This window comes from Melanostigma gelatinosum, assembly GCF_949748355.1.
Source record: "Melanostigma gelatinosum genome assembly, chromosome: 5".
NCBI lineage: Eukaryota > Metazoa > Chordata > Actinopteri > Perciformes > Zoarcidae > Melanostigma > Melanostigma gelatinosum.
This window is the reverse complement of record NC_136638.1, coordinates 28,243,565-28,265,148: the sequence shown is the minus strand read 5'-3', so window position 1 is coordinate 28,265,148 and position 21,584 is coordinate 28,243,565. Positions and strand designations below refer to the sequence as shown.

At 38.6% G+C, this 21,584-nt stretch overlaps 1 protein-coding gene across 2 annotated transcripts; it reads right to left on the bottom strand.

Moving 5' to 3' along the window:
• Nucleotides 1–2,449: 2,449 nt before the first annotated feature.
• Nucleotides 2,450–20,338, bottom strand: ccdc69 (coiled-coil domain containing 69). 2 transcript variants are annotated; one of them, XR_013771980.1, is made up of 10 exons: nucleotides 20,247–20,338; nucleotides 11,908–11,956; nucleotides 10,070–10,239; nucleotides 9,073–9,160; nucleotides 8,454–8,527; nucleotides 7,980–8,081; nucleotides 7,361–7,480; nucleotides 6,605–6,702; nucleotides 2,908–6,042; nucleotides 2,450–2,840 (listed from the first exon to the last, which is right to left on the bottom strand). XR_013771980.1 is itself a non-coding variant. In XM_079268450.1 (9 exons), the coding sequence occupies exons 1-9, from the start codon at nucleotides 20,265–20,267 to the stop codon at nucleotides 5,874–5,876; spliced, it is 891 nt and encodes a 296-aa protein (XP_079124576.1). In that variant the 5' UTR covers nucleotides 20,268–20,338; the 3' UTR covers nucleotides 2,450–5,873. The 2 variants fall into 2 exon arrangements, 1 of the variants encoding a protein (XP_079124576.1); XM_079268450.1 differs by having other exon boundaries at nucleotides 2,450–6,042.
• Nucleotides 20,339–21,584: the final 1,246 nt, after the last annotated feature.

Here is a 21,584-nt window from a genome sequence, read left to right as displayed (position 1 = left end):
TCTTTTTTTAAAGCAGTAATACTACAGTGAAGAAATACTCTATTACAAGTAAAAGTCCTGCTTTCAAAAGAGAAAATGTTAATTCTTGATTTAAGTACAAGTACCTCAACATGTTTACAAATACACATATGAGTAGTGACGTTCCACCTCCGGTACAAAGGCAAAGTGTTGGAATGTGCTTGTTTAGGGCTGGTGGCTCAGTCTCACAAGCGTAGTAATTTCTACTTGAAGCGTTTATTTCGGCTTTAAGTTTATCAAGTATAAACCACAGACTGTATATAAGGAGTGGCAGTCGCCATCTTGGCTTTTTTGCAACCAGTGAACAGGAAGTGACCATATCTGGACTGAGGACGAGAGACGTAGAGACGCCGTATACGTCTCTGGCTGAGACCTGTCAATCACTGTGTAGCCCCGCCCTAAAGCATCCCCTGCTTTATGGTCTGTGTGACTCTAAATGGACCATAATGTACTAAATGAACATCATGCTGTATTGAAGAAGACTTGAAACTAGAGATTGAGACATAAACTCATGTTTACAATGTTTACTGAGGTAATAAATCAAGAGAGAAGTTTTTAGACACTTACGCATCAGGTTCCCTTCGACAGAACCAGAGGTTACCGCCTGGTATAAAAGTGAGGTTGATCCACAATAAAAAGGCTCAGAATAACTGTCTCTGGCTGCAGAGGAGCAGCTCAGCGGAAAAACCAAGATGGCAATGGCCAAATACAAGCTGGCGACCATAACCGAAGATAGTGACGGCCATAAACCAAGCTGGCGACGACCATAAACCAAGATGGGGACGACCAAAAACCAAGATGTTGACTGCCATAAACCAAGATGGTGACGACCATAAACCAAGCTGGTGACTGCCATAAACCAAGATGGTGACGACCAAAAACCAAGCTGGCGACGACCATAAACCAAGATGGCGACGACCAAAAACCAAGATGGTGACTGCCATAAACAAAGATGGCGACGGCCGAAAACCAAGATGGTGACAACCAAAAACCAAGATGGCGACGACCAAAAACCAAGATGGTGACTGCCATAAACAAAGATGGCGACGGCCGAAAACCAAGATGGCGACAACCAAAAACTAAGATGGCGACGACCAAAAACCAAGATGGCGATGACCAAAAACCAAGATGGCGATGACCAAAAACCAAGATGGTGACAGCTAAAATGCCGAACTCGAAGCTTTAAACTGCAGTCCACAAACCAATGGGTGACATTACGGTGACTAAGTCCTCTTCTTATAGTCTTTGGCAGGCAAACACGACCAGTCTCATTATCACCTGGAGTACATAATAACAAGAAAGTACTCTGAACAACTAATGAGCTGTTGCCCCCCCCCCCCCCCCAGTTTGTTCCCATGTGTTGTAATAACGATCTGTCCTTCACTTACTAATAACTGAGCTGTGAACTACGGGATGACTGTTTCAGGAGTACAACTTAAGAGAAGCTTTGTGACAAGTTGATGGTAGAAATGTGTCCCGCAGAGCCACTTCAAGTTGTTCTGGAGTATAAAGTGCACAGGTTTGATCCCAGCAGCAGAAACGTGAGCAAACTGTCCTGAACTTAAAGCTCTAACTGGCCACACTGTCCTCTGCTGCCCTCTAGAGGACATACAGCTGCATTACATAAACCGACTGCAGCTTGTTCTTCATATGGAGAAATGTGTTGTATTGATTTGATCAATGTAACACATGATCAAGAATATCTAATAAAATAATTTATAAAAAATCTAATAAATGATCAAAATATTCTGATAAAATCAGTTATAAAAAAATCCCATAATTAAAAATCTAACTTTAAAAATACTCAAAACATTAAATCAGAAAATTATAGAACATTTAATAAAAATGATTACAATATAAATTCACAAATAAATAAAGTAATCTTTGTTGGTCGTTTATCAAATGTTTGGTTGCGCTACATGAGTCAAATAAAAGCTTTGTTCAGAGGACAAGCACTGATGAGTTTTAATGTTCACCCTGAAGCCTTTTTATTATACATATTATCTTTGAAATACAGGACCAACCCATAAAAATACAAAAGACTAGCCCACTGACATTTCATTCACCAAACTTGCACCCAGTTCAGAAAATATAAGTTGGCCAATCTTATATTAAACATATTCTATTTGTATTTGTCTGGAGTGAAGACGTTTCCTATCCAATGAAATTAAATTTAAAAAACAAGCATTTATTTCAGCGACATTTTGCAGGTTTAAAACACATCAGGAGTATATGGTTTTATGGCAAAGAAATGCTCTGAATATTAAATATATATATAATTTAAGATAAAAGACAATAGTCAATATGATGACTTAAACCTTTGTGTTCATGGACGTAGAGGAAAAAACAGCAGCATACTACACTGGTTATTGTTTTTTGGTTAATATGCATCGTTGTAAACACAGACATGAAACTCAATGATCAGTTTTAGTTGCAGCTTTTTATTTAGTCAAGCCAAAAAGAAAAAGAAAAAAAACAAACCGGCTGGATTTAAATCCAACCAAAGCAAAGATGAAATAAGTTTTTACATGAAAGAAGCCAAAACAAATTTCAAAACTATACAACATGGAACAGAAATCTCTCTTATACAAACCCCTGGTTAAATACTGGTCAAAGTGCTAGTGCATAAGGAGGAGTTGTCAAAACACTGACAAATGTTTTTTTGGCAATACATAAGTCACATCCCATAAATCCATTTAAGAAAAAGAGGAAGATAATACTCAACTGACAATATGGCTATATTTTTCACATCTTTAAAAAGTAACAACATATCTGAAGTTATCAAGCTTTTTAAAAAGGCAAGATGTACACAGTGATTATTGCTCTGTGATTGTTTATCGAGTAGTTCTGAATGTAAGTAGGTTTTTTAACATCATGGAAACCTCTGACAGCAAACATAGCCGGTCTAAATGGCTCACACCAGCATTTAAAATAAACATTTCTGACCTAAATCAATTCACCATTATGTGATTACTGCGATTAATGGATTCGGTCCTGAAAGTGAAAGAAAACAATCCACGAATAGTTCAATTGCTAACAGAGCTAGCTGAGGAGTCAAAATGGCGGAAACTTTGTACAGTTACTCTGCTTTGCTGGAGTTTAAAATGCAGTTGAAAGACAGGAGTTTGTTAGCTGATACTTTGCTAACTGTTAGCGACCCAGCTAACTTTGTGAGCTATTGTGGCTTGCTAGGGCCAGATTGTAAGCGGCTAACTAGCATATAATCAGTTAGCTGACTAGCCTCAGTATCCTGCCAACTAGCTCTCAAAGAGTAAGCTACGTCACCAAAGCCCATGAATTTTGCTGAGTTACATTCTGTTGTGACCAGGCACCAAATTGTAAGATCCATGTTAGCTTCTTTAATGAAAATTCTCTAATGGGTGAACATTTTTTGAAAGTGGACTCAACTTTTACCACTCTAATCTTTACTGGAGCTAATTCCTGACGCTAACATGTTAGAGTTATTCCGTTAGCATGCCATGCTAGCTATGCTCTTAAAGTACAGGAAGGTATACAGGTTTTGGGTGATAAAACCTGCATGTAGCAATCAAAAATGTTGACGATGCATCTCCTGTGGAGCAAGAATGTCAGTCAAAAATGTAAAGATGTTTTGAACTTTTACTCTTGACACACATTGGCACCTTGAGCCAAGGTGCTAGCATGCTAAAAAGGTTATTCTAGATGGCAACCCACACTTTGAGAGAACTTGCTAAAACTAGTATCATAAATTATGGGGTAACATCTAAGACCTGCTAAAAACACTAAGATACTTTTTTCTGGTTGTCATTTATGACTAAATAAAACTCAAACAGTCCAATGTGTGTTGAGAACGAGTGGCGCTAAACACTGGACTCAACTTTCACCTATCCAAGCTGAACGCTAACGTGCTAACGGTAGCGCCAAGAATTTTACTAACGAATGGATATTCACATAGTGGTATAATAGTGTGTAACATTCAGTATTTTGCCATGTTAACATGCCTCCGCTGTGTATGACTGCAGAATATTTTACGTTAGCATTAATCTCAAAGTACAGGAAAGATCACAGGGATTCTGTAATATGTTCTAGAGGAATACAGAAGTTTTGGGTGATAAAACTTGAAGAAATCAGGGGATCGGTGAAAAAAAAAAAAAAAAAAGGTTTTACTCTGAATCTCCTGACTGGCACCCCATTAGCCAAGATGCTAGCATGCTAAAACACTATAATTCTGCTATTTATCTTTTTCTCACCAAAATGTGAGGATAATTGAATCGGAGGTTCATAAAACATGTTTAAAACCCCCCAAAACAAAACGGGCTAAAGTTTTTCCGCTCTTTAATACCGTATATAAACATACAAACACTGAAAGTGAAGTGGTATCTTCCCCCAACAGCAGAATGAAGCGTTAACTCTACATTAAAATGTGTCAGTTGACTCCAACAAACCAATAACATCAAGTTGTGATAAAGTTCTGACACATAATGAGAAACCTAAAGCAAGGCACACAAAAAAAGAAAAAGGAAATGAGTAAAAGCAAACTGACTGCAATTAGAAAGACAAAACATTTGGCATCAGGTATGAACAGAACCAGAAATATCACAGTTGATAAAAGTTGCGTTACAGTTCGGCGTTGTTCTAGTTTGTCGATAGTTCTGTAAATCCAAAGGGTTTTAAACACTTGAACTTTCTAGCAGCACGTCCAGGTATATTGAATGTATTGTGAAGGTTTTCCGTTTTCAAATCAAGAGGATCCTTGACTGATTACTTAAGATTGAGTTTAATTGTGAGGATCTTTAAGATACTTGTTGACTCCTTATAGTCGTCCTCACAACAACCTCCAGTCAGGTAGTTATTGGAGAAACCGTCAAGTACCTGAAGTGGACGTCCAAGATTAAGAGGAAACACAAATCAAATGCTTCTTGAAAGCTTCACTACTTCACTAGCGCTCTTTTTCCCTCTTAACTACCGTTTGTGTGCCATTGAGTGTTTTTTTTGTTTTTTTTTGAGGATTTGAAGGGTTGACGATAGCTTGGCAACCAGAAGATCTTTAGCTTTATCTTAGAGCTTTACGTCGACATGATCAGTTATTATGTGAGGCACTTTAGCAGAAAGGTAGCAGCCCGGTCACGCAAGCATTTTTTAATAACGGCGAAACTATCGGCATGATTAACTGATTTGTTCACGGAAGTTTCAACGAACTCCGACTTGCGAAAATCCATCGAAACACAAATGTGGAAGCGCTAAAAAACTATCACATTTAGTTTTGTTGAACCAGACACTTTTTATACAACTCTGCACAAATACGTCTCTGGAATAAACTACGCTAAACCTATTTTCTAGTTTCTAGGCTATTGTGGCTGGTTAGTTTTGATCGGTTACCCGTTAGCTCGCTAACTAGCCCCTCAAAGTAGTCACTACGTCAAAGGACACTGATCCGTCCATCTTTGTCTCGTAATTGACAGAACAAAAAAAAAAAAGATGATTTTAACCGTCACAACGTCAAATCATCAACGGACATTATAGTGAAAGGAATTACAAACAAACAACAGATTGTTTTGGCCGCTCCGTTACCTGAAGATAGTCTTGAGGTCGATACAGATGGTGTAGCTTTAAGAGTTGTTGAGATGCTACTTCAGGGACCGGAATCATTGTTGTTCAGCTGCGCGCTAACGTAAGAACATTTACCAGTGGAGATGCAGTGAAAATGGAAAATATTCATAGTTGTGGATCCAGTTTAAAGCCCTTGGGGACTAGAACCCAAGACCTGCAGATGATGCAACCTCTAACAGCCGGGTGGTCGGTGGGACCAGCAGCTTTAGTTGCCGTAAAACCAGTTACCTGGACCGGTTCTTATCTACATTGAGGGACACACGGGATCACCTGGGGGCGATCTCCTGCATCATGGCGGGCAGGTGGATGGTCGGACACGAGTCTCTGTGTCTCAGTTTGAACATCAGCTGCTCTTTTTCCAGAGATAGCTTCTGGTTAATGACGGCCTGCCTCTCCAGCGCCACCTTCAGGTCCTGCTGCTCCTTTGATAACTGCCTGGGAAACACAAAAGAAAAGGGAGATTCAAATAAATGAATGTGAAGTTGAAACTTCTGGAGGATCTTTTGGGGACATTTTGCTGATTTAAATCATCTGATAAGCTTCATATTTTGCCAATAAGATCGATCATTTAAAAAAAAAAAACCTCTCATTGAAGGTTCCCTAAATAATGAATTATGACCATTTGTGAAGCTTTAATACAATACATTGTATAAAACCTTTAGCTTTCGGGTCATCGTGCATTAACAGGTAACATTTCTCTGCACTTCCCTTTCTATAAAAAATATATATCTAAAACAAAGAAAAATGCTTTAAGTATTTATGTTATTTAATAACAAAACTGAATAATTATAATTTTTTTAATGAAATAATAATATGATAATATTAGATATTACTCATTTTTTAATCCTGTCAAAGTTCTGAAACCGTCTTGATAAATATTCTCATTTTATTTTGAGAATGTGTCACGACGCAGACGTCGTTTGTCCTCCAGGTGGCGCCACGTTGCTGCTCTTTGAGCTGCTGTTAAGTTCCAGAGAAGAAGAAGAGGGCCACGTACTGAATGAGGGTCTGACAGTTGTCTATCCGGACTCTCAGATCCTCGTTTTGCTGCAGGATGTGGACGATCTGATCCTCCAGAGACAGATTCTTCTCCACCTGAGAATCACGATGAAGAAGAAGAAAAAAAGAATAATCAGGAAGTGGAAAGAAAGATAGGCCAAATCCCAACGTCCCCCCTAAACCCTCAATCCCTGAACCCTCAAGGACTCACTGACGTCACCTGGTGAGTGTGAGAGGCTGTGAGGGCTTGAGATGGTGTGAATAGGAATGGGACGGCACTTTGCTGCAACATATCATGTTACCATGAAAATGACAAAAATCAAATATTTGATGAATAAATTAATAAATATCTTCTGATTTCATGTTTATTTTTTGTTCCATCTTTAACCCTTAATGTTTCTGAGTAAATGTAATAAGACAGGCTGAACACACGTGATCCGTCCTCTTTGTTTACCTTCTTTTTTTTTTACGCCTCCATGCGTCCACTGGTTACCCCGTGTTTAACGTCACATTGCAATGATTTGTGGGTAATTCCGTGAGGCTAAGTCAGCATACCATGCTGACTTACGGAAAGGGTTCACAAAGGGCCCAAAATGTCTGGAGAGAGCCTCAAACACTTGATGACGTGACAGTGGCACTAAACCCTCACGGACTTGGCGGGAGCGAGCCTCAGAGTCCGTGAGTCCGTGAGGAGGACGTTGGGATTTGGCCTAACACGCGTGAGAGATTTGTATAAATATTCCTGTTTTCCTACCAGATCGTCCATCTGCTGCAGCTTCCTGCTCTGCTCCTGCACGCGCTCGCTCTTCATCTCGATCACAAACAGCAGGGACTCCTGCTCCGACTCCCAGAATGCACCTGGGCTGCCATGGGCCTGGAGGCCACAAAGCACAAACAACAGTCTCACACATCTCTGGAAAATAAACGCAGTTGTGTCCGAGTTCATAAGATCATCCGGAGGAGAATTCACTGTATCTAACAAACCACTGGTTTACTACAGCTGTATGAACCCAAAATACACTATTCTTCTGTGATTTAACTTTAACAAACGGATAAAAAGGATGCAGAAATAACGACGTAATGATGCAGATTTGTAAATAGTCATGTTTAGTTAGTTCTCTCCACAACCCGACAAGCAAACAACTTTTAAAACGTTTGTTTTCTCAATGGAGCCCGGATCGATCTACGCTAGGCTACGCTAACGTTGTAGCAGCTCCATCAACACTCAGAATAACGTCATATAGGCGTTAATGTGTGTGTGTGTGTGTGTATATACACATATACACACACACACACATACACACATACACACACACACATCTTCTCCAACAACAAACAGTATCATTCGATCTTTTAACAGACTGTAAACACACCTGAATGTTTCTCTGCAGGTCTTTCTTAAACGTCGACTCCTCCACTCTCCTCTTCAGATCGTTATGAAGCTGCAGATCTGCAGTCAGCTGCTCCACTTCACCCTTCGTTCATTTAATTCAACATACATACACACAGGAACACTGATGCAATTTAAACAACATCATAACACAGAAACGTGTTTGATTCTGAGGGTGTGACATACATTTTGGTGACGTGACAGATTTTTAAACCGCTTTTCTTGACTTGAGGAATGTTTTACAAATATAAAAGCTCCGTGGATCAATAAATCACAACAGAAAGACTCACGATTCACCTTCTTTATATGTTTATATACGGTTTTATGATGTCTATGGGGAACATGAGTTGTGAGTCGCTGCACTACCGCGAGAGGCCACCAGGTGAAATGTAAAGTTCTTCTTCTACATCTGAGGTGAGATGACTTCTGATTATCTCATGTCTGGTTTGTTTTGTACCTTGAGGACGTTCTCAGCAGCCTGAAACTTTTTGGTCGCTTCAGTTTTCTCTTGCTCGCGTTTCTTTCGCAGCTCTGCAGAAAAAAGAAGAAGAAAAAAAGCTGCTTTTTATCGTCACAAACCTCCTGCAGAGCGGATTCCTTCTCTGCTGCTCAGCAGCTGACACACTCTCCTGCCTCCACACGCACGCTGTCCTGTTCTTTCTGCACAAACTCAACTATTAACAAAAAATATAATCAAACACCCAAGAAATGAAACTTCTGAAAATATAAAAATGTACAAATCTTTAGTGATAATAGAATTACAGTTTCACTGTTTAAACACACAAATACAGCAGAAAAATGACAGAAACAAAACGATAACAGATTATTTAAATGTCAAGTGACTGGTTTTAACTGTCAGTTTAAACTGATAGCTCTTCATGATTTTAAAAGTGGGCGATGAAACCAGATACGTTTTAAATCACAACGACTCAACATGATGCAGAGCGTCCACGTCTCATTCAGACCTCAGTCGAGTTCTGTAATTATGTAACCTGTTGTTGATACCATGAGGGCGCACCAGACCAGCACAATCATTTATTTCTGAACCTCCTCTTCGTGCGTCTGTAACTCGTTACCTTCCACGGTTCTCTCGTGTTCTTCAGTCGCAGATTTACTTTTCTGTTCGTACACGACGTTCAAATCGGCCGTCGTCTCCGTTTTCACCTGAAAGAATAAATCACAGAAGAGACGAGTTTCAGTGTGAAGACGTTCTGATGAGGGAAACTCTGAGGAAACGGGGACGACGTCTGTGGAGAAACTGGACTTTTGGCAGCAGCGACTGAAACTAATTAACCTAAAAACATGAATTAAAAGTGCAGAGAGTGAAAGCTGCAGACACACTGTAGTTCATCTAGAAACCAGTAATCAGAGACGTTGATCTGATGTTTATTCATGCGGCACAGCTGCTGTCTGAGTCCATGAATAACGTCCGGTCGTGCGACTGTGACTCACGTTCATTAATGTTCGAACAGATGTTGAAGCTGCTGCACCACAAACACCACAAACACGTTTTAATGTGACAGAACTCGTGTGTCATTTACTTCCTGTCTGTTATCACTAAAGGGTGTCAAGTTTTACTCGCCATAATAATTAAAATAATAATGGTAAAATAAAAACAATATAACACAATTAAAATAATAAAACGAATAATAAATATTAATATTGGAATAATTAAAAATGAAATTAAAATATAAAATTATATTATTTTTAACAAGAAATTAAAATAGTAAAAACAAACAATAAAAATGTTAATAATAATGATGCTAATAACAATAATAAAAATATGGTATAAAAACACAATATTAATAGTAAAAAACAAATCGTATTATGTTATTATTAATAATAATAAAAATAATAATATAATACAGTTACGAAATATGATGAGTTCATTTTTTATCGTCCGAATATTTAAACCCCCCCCCCCCCCCAAAACGTTCAACCAGAATATTTAATATTGAATCTAAAGTGAAAGTTTTTCCTCAACGTCAGAGTTCTTTGATTGAGATTAAACTTCATGTCCACGTCTCAGTCATCAGAGATCAATTACGTTTGATTGATGGAGGAGCTGCTCACCTTATCCAGGAGGCTCAGGACGAGCGAGCACACCTCCTTGTCCGCGTGGTCTCTCAGAAGCTCCGCCCTCTCCGGGTTCCCATCGGCCGACCTTAAGATCCTCAGCTGCCACTCGAAGCGCTCGAGCTGCTTCTCCAGACAGACGTCCGGCTCACCTGACGTCCGTTTACCTGCAGAGGAGGACTCCGTTACATGAAGGTGAACAGGTGGACGGGTGACCAGGTGGACGGGTGACCAGGTGGACAGGTGACCAGGTGGACGGGTGACCAGGTGAACAGGCGACTTTACCTGAGTTACAGACTGGAGTCACTTCAAACTGATATTTTTATTTAAAAAAATGAAATACTAAAAACAAATGATTAAAATAATTAAAATGACATTAATGATATTAAAATACTTCTCACTGTAGTTTCTTATCAAACAAACAGGATGAAATAGTTGGGGGACTATTTTCAGCGGTGGATGAATCCACATTTGGAGTATTTGAATGTGTGATTGCGTCAAAATAAACTACAGTGTGTTCAGTGATGAAGGACTGTGATACACACAACACCTTCCACATTCACTGTTCCTACTCGAACTGCGTTTTTGTAGATTATTGTTATTTGTTCCATAAAATAATAAATATCTAAACATGTGACGTGTAGAAGACAAATAAAGCATTCTATAATTTTACTACTTTCTCAAACTGCTGGAAAAAACATGAACGGCGACATCTTCTAACCAGCTGTTTCCCAGAGTTCTTTCCTGTAACATCTGTAACTGTAAGAATGACGACAGCGTTTTAAACATTAAACTGAACCGCCTGCTCGTAAACGGGAGGAAATGAGAGCAGCGAGTGTTAACTGACTGCCGGTGAGTCACTGCTTCACAACAGATGGTTCATTCAGCAGCATGAACTCAGGCTACGGACCTGTAATCACCTGCTGAGCGTCTTGGTATTCTGTCCTGTATGTCCTCAGGTGTAAAACTCACTTTAAAGCTAAAACAACAAACTTTATTTAGTTTTGGTTGTGTCGCCCCCTGTGGACTAAAGTGGTCGTGTCTCTGAGCACCAGACTTCCTTTAGTAAACCTCTGATTCTACCACAGCAGGTCTGACAGTCGGCCCCTCTCAGTCCTGGTTCTGGTTCTCCCGTGCCTCCCTTCCCTCCAGCGGGTCCAGCAACACGTCCTGGGTCTCCAGCAGCGTGGTGGCGGTGTTGACTCTCAGAGAGGAGAAGCTCAGCTCCTGGAGGAGCTGAGCTTATTTTTATATATTTCTTATTTTATTTTGAGGTTAAGATGTTCATCGTTTTGACACTACATCTCCCAGAATGCTTTGCAGACGGCTCTCTCTCACAGCCCAGGTGAAGCTCGTTGGGTTTTTAACAGAGAGCAGCATGAGCAACAACAGGACCCTGGAACTGACTCAGCTGAATGGAATGCAGCCGGTTTGAACGTTATCAGTTACCAGCTGTTGTGACAAGACACCGATCAGCCGCTCACGCTGCTGTTATAACGTGTTTATAACAACATGACATCAGAACACAAGCCGTCTGTTCAAACATGTTTTAATACAATAAATCCTCCAAAATATGAGCTTTTTATTAATTATAATAATTAAAGATTATTCCAAATGATACTGTTGTTATACAATTATTACACTTTAATATTTAATAATTATTTTATTTTTAAATTTAAAAATATATATTAGAAATGAGAAATAATCATCTCACTGTCTTCGATTCGATTGATTCTCATGACATTTAGTTCAGAAACAGGAAGTGAGAAAGAGTCAGAGGAGGAAACACACACACACACACACACACACACACACACACACACACACACACTCACCTCCTTCATCTCGGCGGCTCTGGTCCTTCGCTCCCTTCTTGCTTTTCCTCTGATAACGACAGGAAGAGAAGAGGAAAGTTTCAGTGACGCCATCGACACAGAGCAGCTATGAACACCGTGTGTTGAGTTCAGAGGTGAACTCAGCGTTTAAAGAGTTGAACCCTGAACCACGTCTGTATCTGGAGTATCGCTGCTGATGGGTCACAGAAGGACTCGTTCTCTTCATTTTAAACTCAATCAAAATGCTGCAACAACTCATGAGACATAAAAGAGCAGACATGTAGAGTTTAAATACTTAGAAATCACAGCAGAGGCTCCTCTGCTGTGAGCTCGTCTCTCAGAGAGGAGGCTCAGTTTCTGCAGAATATAAATCATTGATCTAAAAACAGAAGTTTTTACCGATGAGTGACGACAGAACGAAACTAAAAGAGGTAAAAGGAAGCGAAAGGGTGGTTTATTTATAAAAGTAGCAAAAAACTGGATGTAATTCTGTCGCATGTGGCTTCAAAATAAGAGCTGAAACTTAAAATAATTTTCTGTGGTCGATTAACCCTTAAGAATGACAGACTGATCATGTTTTCTATAGTTTAGTCAAGAAAACGTGACTCAGCGTCTTGATTTGTCCGACAAGCAGTCAAAAACTACAGAAAAAAACAGCTAATCCTGCAAAAATGCAATCGCCAATAAATGTTTAGTAAAAAATATTTAAACTAAACAATCATTGAACTTGTTGAACACTTTGTTGTTGCACTCTCACAGATTTAAAACAGAATGTTCCTCATCTGAGCAGCAGCGGTGGAGACATCCCACAAACACTGGATACTACATTTCCCACAATGCACCTGGACAGAGTCTTCTCTCTCTATTGTGAGGCGAGCAAACCTGCAGCTTCTGAGCGTCTCAGGCGCTCTGAAGCGTTCTCCAGGTAGAAACATGATGAGATTATTGGGGGATTGAATGATTAATGATTAATAATATTAATACTGTGGAAGCAGTTTGTACGAAGCAGAGCTCAAGATAAAGCTCGTTACATCAGAGGAGCCGTTTGTTCAGAGTCCACATGGATTAACTTGTTTGTTGTTTCAACTCAAAAAGATATACAAATCAGAGAATCAAAAACCTGATAAATCAATAAACTGATGAAACTCCCATCACATCTCAAAGTTCAGTTAAAGTTTGTGACATGACTCTGCTGTACTCAGGATGCCGACACGTCACCAAACAGTCAGGGTTCCACAAACCTCTGACCTCTGACCTCTGAGGCAAACAGGAAACACACGGCGTCCACTGACAACAAGGAGACGTGAGAGACGGGCGCTAATGTGACCGAACGTCAACAGAACCAGAGGTAATCACAATAAATGACTGTGTATTTAAATCACTTCTATGAACCGTGCTGTGGAACTACAGCTCCCATAATGCTTTGGTGGGCTTCAGAAGAAGTATAACGCCACCATGAAGTTACACTACAGGCATTTTGTTCAAAGAGTTTCAGTTTTTCTTGATTGATTTATGCATTTCCTGTGTTGTTGCTGTGTTCAGATGGTAGGGGAGCTCTCTCTCTCTCTCTCTCTCTCTCTCTCTCTCTCTCTCTCTCTCTCTCTCTCTCTCTCTCTCTCTCTCTCTCTCTCTCTCTCTCTCTCTCTCTCTCTCTCTCTCTCTCTCTCTCTCTCTCTCTCTCTCTCTCTCTCTCTCTCTCTCTCTCTCTCTCTCTCTCAAATAAAAAGGATTAAACACTCCTACAATATCGACTCCTACAATATCGTCAAAATCCACGCATAATCAAAAGCTGGCTGCTACTTTACCCACAATGCAACTGGACCACCAACAGGCTGAACCACAACCCTCTAAGATCACGAGAGGAACCAGAGTTCATCAGTGTGAACATGTTGTTTAGCTCATCGATTGAATGAATCTATTGATCGTTAATAATCGATACGTTGACGAGTTGTATCTGGTTGATATTTCGGGTAAAGTTCAGCTGCACAATAAAGTCCAGATACACAACACATGAACGCAGTAAACAAACCGCCGCTCGCTGCAGCTCTGTGGCAGGAAGTGGCTTCTGAGCAGTGGTGCTCAACATGGGGGCCGGGGCCCTGCATTTTTACAGCAAAAATAATAACACAGCACAGCTTGTTTTTGTCTCTTAGGCCTCGTCCACATGAACACGGGTACTTTAGGAAACAAAGTTTTTCATCATGAATACGTCACAAAGTTAGCTGGAGGCTAAACATGAAGCACCTCCGTGGGCTAAGTTACAAGTTAAAATGTCCTCTTGTGTTGTTGGAGGCCAGAATCAATAACCGATACATTTGAGACGATGAACTGTGATTTGAGACAAAGTGTTTCGGAGATGGAGAGAAAATATGTTTAAATGTTGAAGCGTGTGTTGTGCGAACATGTTTAAATGTTAAAGCGTGTGTTGTGCGAACATGTTTAAATGTTAAAGCGTGTGTTGTGTGAACATGTTTAAATATTAAAGCGTGTGTTGTGCGAACATGTTTAAATATTAAAGCGTGTGTTGTGCGAACATGTTTTAATGTTAAAGCGAGTGTTGTGTGAACATGTTTAAATGTTACAGCGTGTGTTGTGCGAACATGTTTTAATGTTAAAGCGAGTGTTGTGTGAACATGTTTAAATGTTACAGCGGGTGTTGTGCGAACATGTTTAAATGTTAAAGCGTGTGTTGTGCGAACATGTTTAAATATTAAAGCGTGTGTTGTGCGAACATGTTTTAATGTTAAAGCGTGTGTTGTGTGAACATGTTTAAATATTAAAGCGTGTGTTGTGCGAACATGTTTTAATGTTAAAGCGAGTGTTGTGTGAACATGTTTAAATGTTACAGCGGGTGTTGTGCGAACATGTTTAAATGTTAAAGCGTGTGTTGTGCGAACATGTTTAAATATTAAAGCGTGTGTTGTGCGAACATGTTTTAATGTTAAAGCGTGTGTTGTGTGAACATGTTTAAATATTAAAGCGTGTGTTGTGCGAACATGTTTTAATGTTAAAGCGAGTGTTGTGTGAACATGTTTAAATGTTACAGCGGGTGTTGTGCGAACATGTTTAAATGTTAAAGCGTGTGTTGTGCGAACATGTTTAAATATTAAAGCGTGTGTTGTGCGAACATGTTTTAATGTTAAAGCGTGTGTTGTGTGAACATGTTTTAATGTTACAGCGGGTGTTGTGCGAACATGTTTAAATGTTAAAGCGTGTGTTGTGCGAACATGTTTAAATATTAAAGCGTGTGTTGTGCGAACATGTTTTAATGTTAAAGCGTGTGTTGTGCGAACATGTTTAAATGTTGAAGCGTGTGTTGTGTGAACATGTTTAAATATTAAAGCGTGTGTTGTGCGAACATGTTTAAATATTAAAGCGTGTGTTGTGCGAACATGTTTTAATGTTAAAGCGTGTGTTGTGTGAACATGTTTTAATGTTACAGCGGGTGTTGTGCGAACATGTTTAAATGTTAAAGCGTGTGTTGTGCGAACATGTTTTAATGTTAAAGCGTGTGTTGTGTGAACATGTTTTAATGTTACAGCGGGTGTTGTGCGAACATGTTTAAATGTTAAAGCGTGTGTTGTGCGAACATGTTTAAATATTAAAGCGTGTGTTGTGCGAACATGTTTTAATGTTAAAGCGTGTGTTGTGCGAACATGTTTAAATGTTGAAGCGTGTGTTGTGCGAACATGTTTAAATATTAAAGCGTGTGTTGTGCGAACATGTTTTAATGTTAAAGCGTGTGTTGTGCGAACATGTTTAAATATTAAAGCGTGTGTTGTGCGAACATGTTTTAATGTTAAAGCGTGTGTTGTGTGAACATGTTTAAATATTAAAGCGTGTGTTGTGCGAACATGTTTTAATGTTAAAGCGTGTGTTGTGTGAACATGTTTTAATTTTAAAGTGTGTGTTGTGCGAACATGTTTTAATGTTAAAGCGTGTGTTGTGTGAACATGTTTAAATATTAAAGCGTGTGTTGTGCGAACATGTTTTAATGTTAAAGCGTGTGTTGTGTGAACATGTTTAAATATTAAAGCGTGTGTTGTAGTTCATTGATCTCCTGCAGCAGCTCAGACTCTGAGCCTCTAATTCGCTTCTATTCTGAGATCATTAGAAGCTTTAGTTCATGTTGTGTAACCGCTCCTCGAACTGGTCGGACAGGAAACTAACTGGTTTATTAAACATCTTTTGTTTAATAAACACGTTTATTCCAGCAGGAAGGAGATGCTTCCTGTCAAGGTTTATTACATTTCCCAGAATGCCTTTCAATAAGCTTCATCCAGCTTAATGTAAATGTGAAGAGAAATGCTCAATTAAATGTAGATCAATAAATGTTTTGATGCTTTAATACGTTAGATAGATATTTATTATATATAAATACTTTTATATGCATTTATTTAATAGTGCTTAGTCAGCTTCTTTGACATGAAAGTTTGATGTTTTTCTTTTTATTGATAATAAACTGAATGTTTTGGGGTTTTTTTTGGTCTTTTGGTCCATTAAAACAAATTTAAAAGATATTTTCTGCCTTTTATTAAAGAAACAACAACAGACTTTATTCTTAATGTCAGTGTAAATAAATTAAGCTTTTTAAAAACGTGGAGATTAAAGCGGCTTCACACGCAGACCGACGTGCATCATAACCGAAAAACAATCTGAGATATGAATCTATATATGAAATATGATAATATCTTATTTAAGGCCAAACACTCAGAGACGCTTCATGTTTTCTAGCCGTCGCTAGAACCGTCACCGCCTCGGGTTCAGAAACACTAACAATTTAATTATATTTTGATATAATTATGAGCAACTATCCAACACCTCATCTCCACAAACAAGTCCAACACAATGACCAAATATTCAGCTTACTGCCATTATTCAGAAGAAGACAACACTAATAATCTAACCAATGTTTTTATCTAGTCTAAACACGTCAAAGTGAACATCGGGAGCTAACGGATGTTTGTATCACGTCTAAACATGTCAAAGTGAACATCGGGAGCTAACGGATGTTTTGATCACGTCTAAACACGTCAAAGTGAACATCGGGAGCTAACGGATGTTTGTATCACGTCTAAACATGTCAAAGTGAACATCAGGAGCTAACGGATGTTTGTATCACGTCTAAACATGTCAAAGTGAACATCGGGAGCTAACGGATGTTTTGATCACGTCTAAACATGTCAAAGTGAACATCGGGAGCTAACAGATGTTTTGATCACGTCTAAACACGTCAAAGTGAACATCGGGAGCTAACGGATGTTTGTATCACGTCTAAACACGTCAAAGTGAACATCGGGAGCTAACGGATGTTTGTATCATGTCTAAACACGTCAAAGTGAACATCGGGAGCTAACGGATGTTTGTATCACGTCTAAACACGTCAAAGTGAACATCAGGAGCTAACGGATGTTTGTATCACGTCTAAACATGTCAAAGTGAACATCGGGAGCTAACGGATGTTTGTATCACGTCTAAACATGTCAAAGTGAACATCAGGAGCTAACGGATGTTTGTATCACGTCTAAACATGTCAAAGTGAACATCGGGAGCTAACGGATGTTTGTATCACGTCTAAACATGTCAAAGTGAACATCAGGAGCTAACGGATGTTTGTATCACGTCTAAACATGTCAAAGTGAACATCGGGAGCTAACGGATGTTTTGATCACGTCTAAACACGTCAAAGTGAACATCGGGAGCTAACGGATGTTTTTATCTCGTCTAAACACGTCAAAGTGAACATCGGGAGCTAACGGATGTTTTTATCTCGTCTAAACATGTCAAAGTGAACATCGGGAGCTAACGGATGTTTTGATCACGTCTAAACACGTCAAAGTGAACATCGGGAGCTAACAGATGTTTTGATCACGTCTAAACACGTCAAAGTGAACATCGGGAGCTAACGGATGTTTTGATCACGTCTAAACACGTCAAAGTGAACATCGGGAGCCAACGGATGTTTTTATCTCGTCTAAACATGTCAAAGTGAACATCGGGAGCTAACGGATGTTTTTATCTCGTCTAAACATGTCAAAGTGAACATCGCGAGCTAACGGATGTTTTTATCTCGTCTAAACACGTCAAAGTGACCATCGGGAGCTAACGGATGTTTTTATCTCGTCTAAACACGTCAAAGTGAACATCGGGAGCTAACGGATGTTTTTATCTCGTCTAAACACGTCAAAGTGAACATCGGGAGCTAACGGATGTTTGTATCACGTCTAAACACGTCAAAGTGAACATCGGGAGCTAACGGATGTTTTTATCTCGTCTAAACACGTCAAAGTGAACATCGGGAGCTAACGGATGTTTTTATCTCGTCTAAACACGTCAAAGTGAACATCGGGAGCTAACGGATGTTTGTATCACGTCTAAACACGTCAAAGTGAACATCGGGAGCTAACGGATGTTTGTATTACGTCTAAACATGTCAAAGTGAACATCAGGAGCTAACGGATGTTTTTATCTCGTCTAAACACGTCAAAGTGAACATCGGCAGCTAACGGATGTTTTTATCTCGTCTAAACATGTCAAAGTGAACATCGGGAGCTAACGGATGTTTTGATCACGTCTAAACACGTCAAAGTGAACATCGGGAGCTAACAGATGTTTTGGTCACGTCTAAACACGTCAAAGTGAACATCGGGAGCTAACGGATGTTTTGATCACGTCTAAACACGTCAAAGTGAACATCGGGAGCCAACGGATGTTTGTATCACGTCTAAACATGTCAAAGTGAACATCGGGAGCTAACGGATGCTCTCTCAGCGTGCTCCAGAGGTGGAGGACTTGTTGGACCTCTTTCATTCATTCAAACAGCTTCTCTAAAACATATTTGTTCATCTCCAGAAACGTGTTGCTCTCCAAGTCCTTCATGATGTTTCTCCTTCTGTTCTTCTTGACATCATCTCTACTCCAAACTACTTTAACTCTATTTTTTTTTGTCAAAGACGAGGGTGAAACTTCTTGTTGTGCAGACGATAAAATGCTGAAAACAGAAACGTGTCTCTTTACTTCCTGAAGACAAACGAGTGAGTTGTTTGTTTGTTCGAGAAGAAAACAACAAACAACTCTTTAGAACAACAGAAGTGACAAAACAATCAATAACTGATCTGATCATCGCTGCATCCTCAGACATGAAAACACATCTGTGAATCTTTAACTTGAAGTATTTAGAAATTATTTTAAATGATGATTCCCCCCCCCCCCCAGTTACCCACATGAAGCCACTCTGTCACTTTCTATCAATAACCGTGAAGACAACAGCTGAACGGTTCCCTCTCTGTGTTAAAGTCATTAAATAAATCACAGTGACTTCACTAAATATATGAACTCCCTGCTGACAAATAAAGAGTTTTATATCTTCAGAAATTAAAGAATAACAACTCATATCTATATTAATCTTATCACAGCCAGACATGTAATGCGGTTTCAGGATTATGACTTCGTGTACAGCACAGATATCAGCAGAGAGCCTCATTCAGGAGGAACTCACTACGAGATAATAGAGGAATACTTTAAGAGATAAATCCATAGAAAATAGATTCAAACTCATAAAAACACTTTCATTCAAAGTACGATGATTTTACAGATAAAAAAGGAGATTCAAGAGATAATTTAAGATCATTGTTAACTCGTAAAAACACACTTTATCTCAGCTAAAGATTATTTTAGAGACAATTCAAACATGTCATGAGTAAACGTCATTATAAACGTCTTAAAAATACACTATCTCAAATTCAGATTGCTTTAAAGATAATAAAAAGGAGATTAAAATGTGTCATTACTTGAGTAAAAATCACAGTAAACTCATAAAAACACATTTAAATTTTAATTATGATAAATTTGGAGATTAACACTTGTCATGAGTAAAAATCACAGTAAACTCTTAAAAACACTTTATCTAAGCTAAAGAGTATTCTACAGACCCTAAAGGAGATTAAAGCTTGTGATAGACTACATTAAACCGTGTAAACTTCATATAAACTCAGTATCTCCTGCAGCTCGAGAACAGATTCAAACTGCAGATTAGAAACAGATGTTCAGAGAAGAAGAAAAGTAACGTTCACGTTCACTCTGTTTGTTGAATTTGGTTTAAACCTTAAAGACCTTCTTTGTCTGACTGGCGATAAAAACAACAATAGTTTAGTTTTAATTCATTATGAATAAATCTCGCAGTGTTTTGGTGGGTCCATTATTATCCGGAGCTCATTCACGGCACGTTTTGAAGCCGAAGAAGAAGAAGAAGCCGCATGCTAATGAACTTCCTCCTGCACATACAGAGTTCTACCGGACTCTACTGTTTTCTACCGTGTGTCGTGTTTAGTGGAGCTCACCTTGCTGTGGCTGCAGCCCATTCCTCCTCCGGAGCTCTGCTGTTGGTTACAAGCCGCTCACTGCTCCTCTTCCTCTTCTTCTTCGTTTTCTTCTTCTTCGTTTCTCTGTTGACAACTTTCAAAAAAAACAGTCCCATGAATGCATCGCTCAGACCGCACGGGACAGGGGGGCGGGGCTTATTTATGCTGCATTCACGGACACTTCAGAAGGTCGTCCAAACAATTATTATTCGTTTTTAGAATATGTAAATAAAACACAAAGTAAATAAAACATAAAAATTCAAAAGATAAGATAAAACTTTATTCAACCAGAGATGAACAGGATACACATAAATAAAAAAATGTTTATAGATACTAAAAAATACAGCTGTGATGAATGATATTTAAACTCGTATTTAAAAAGTAAATAAAAGTTACAAAAATAAGATAAATATATTTGGCGGATTTTAGAAAAGTAACAATAGGAATAATTACTGTAAAATACAATTAAATAAGTACATGGAATATAGAATAATTCAGTAAGTGGTATTTATTTATTACAAACAAGAAAATATAATTTGAATACCACTATTATTAATTTCAAAACAATTAATTAATACAATCATTTGGTGGATTTTAGAAAAATAAAATGCAATAACAAAGTAAATAGAACAAAAAATGAATAATTCAGTGAGTATTAGAACAAATTAGAAAAACAAGGTATGTAAAGTAAAATAAGTTGTTGAATATAATAATAAACTTTCAAACTGGAAAACAAACTCTAGGTTGAACTCTAGAAAACAAAGAAATACACATAACGTTCATGTAAATGAGGTGGGAATTCAAAATGGCGGCTTTTTAGTTTTTGTTTGTAGTTTTAAGGGCGAAGCTGCAGATTTAATTCCAGATTTTTTCTGTTTTATCAACGTTTATACGAGTGAAACTCATAAAACACAGGAAAAACCCACACGGGATGTTTCCACTGTGAAGTGAGGATGTGGTGGCTCTGAGACACACACACACACACAGTTAATCAGCAGGATGTGAGATGAAGACGTGTTATGGAAGAACAATAGAACAAAATCTCGAACTTGATTTGCATGAAAAACAATGTTTTTTATCTTTTATTCAACGTTGTGGTTTCACTCATAGAACCGGGGTTACATCCAGTAACTTCTATTTCCTCCGGTTCGTCAAAATAAAAGTCCTCTGCTACTTGTGTTGTTTTTATTGGGGGAATAAATGCATGTGTTTAATATTGCAACACAAAAATCTACACCTGTATTCAGTTATTACATCACAAAATAGATATATAAATAATAAACAGATATTCGCTGTAATCGGGTTTAAAGTTGTTTG

What these genes read in the sequence shown, in the direction of transcription:
- ccdc69 (XM_079268450.1), bottom strand. Translation starts at nt 20,267, where the DNA reads ATGGGCTGCAGCCACAGCAAG. An exon ending in GAGCCGCCGAGATGAAGGAG is followed by an intron (nt 10,240 to 11,907) that starts GTGAGTGTGTGT and finishes CCTCCTCTGCAG; the next exon opens with GTAAACGGACGTCAGGTGAG. An exon ending in ACACGAGAGAACCGTGGAAG is followed by an intron (nt 8,528 to 9,072) that starts GTAACGAGTTAC and finishes TTTTTTCTGCAG; the next exon opens with AGCTGCGAAAGAAACGCGAG.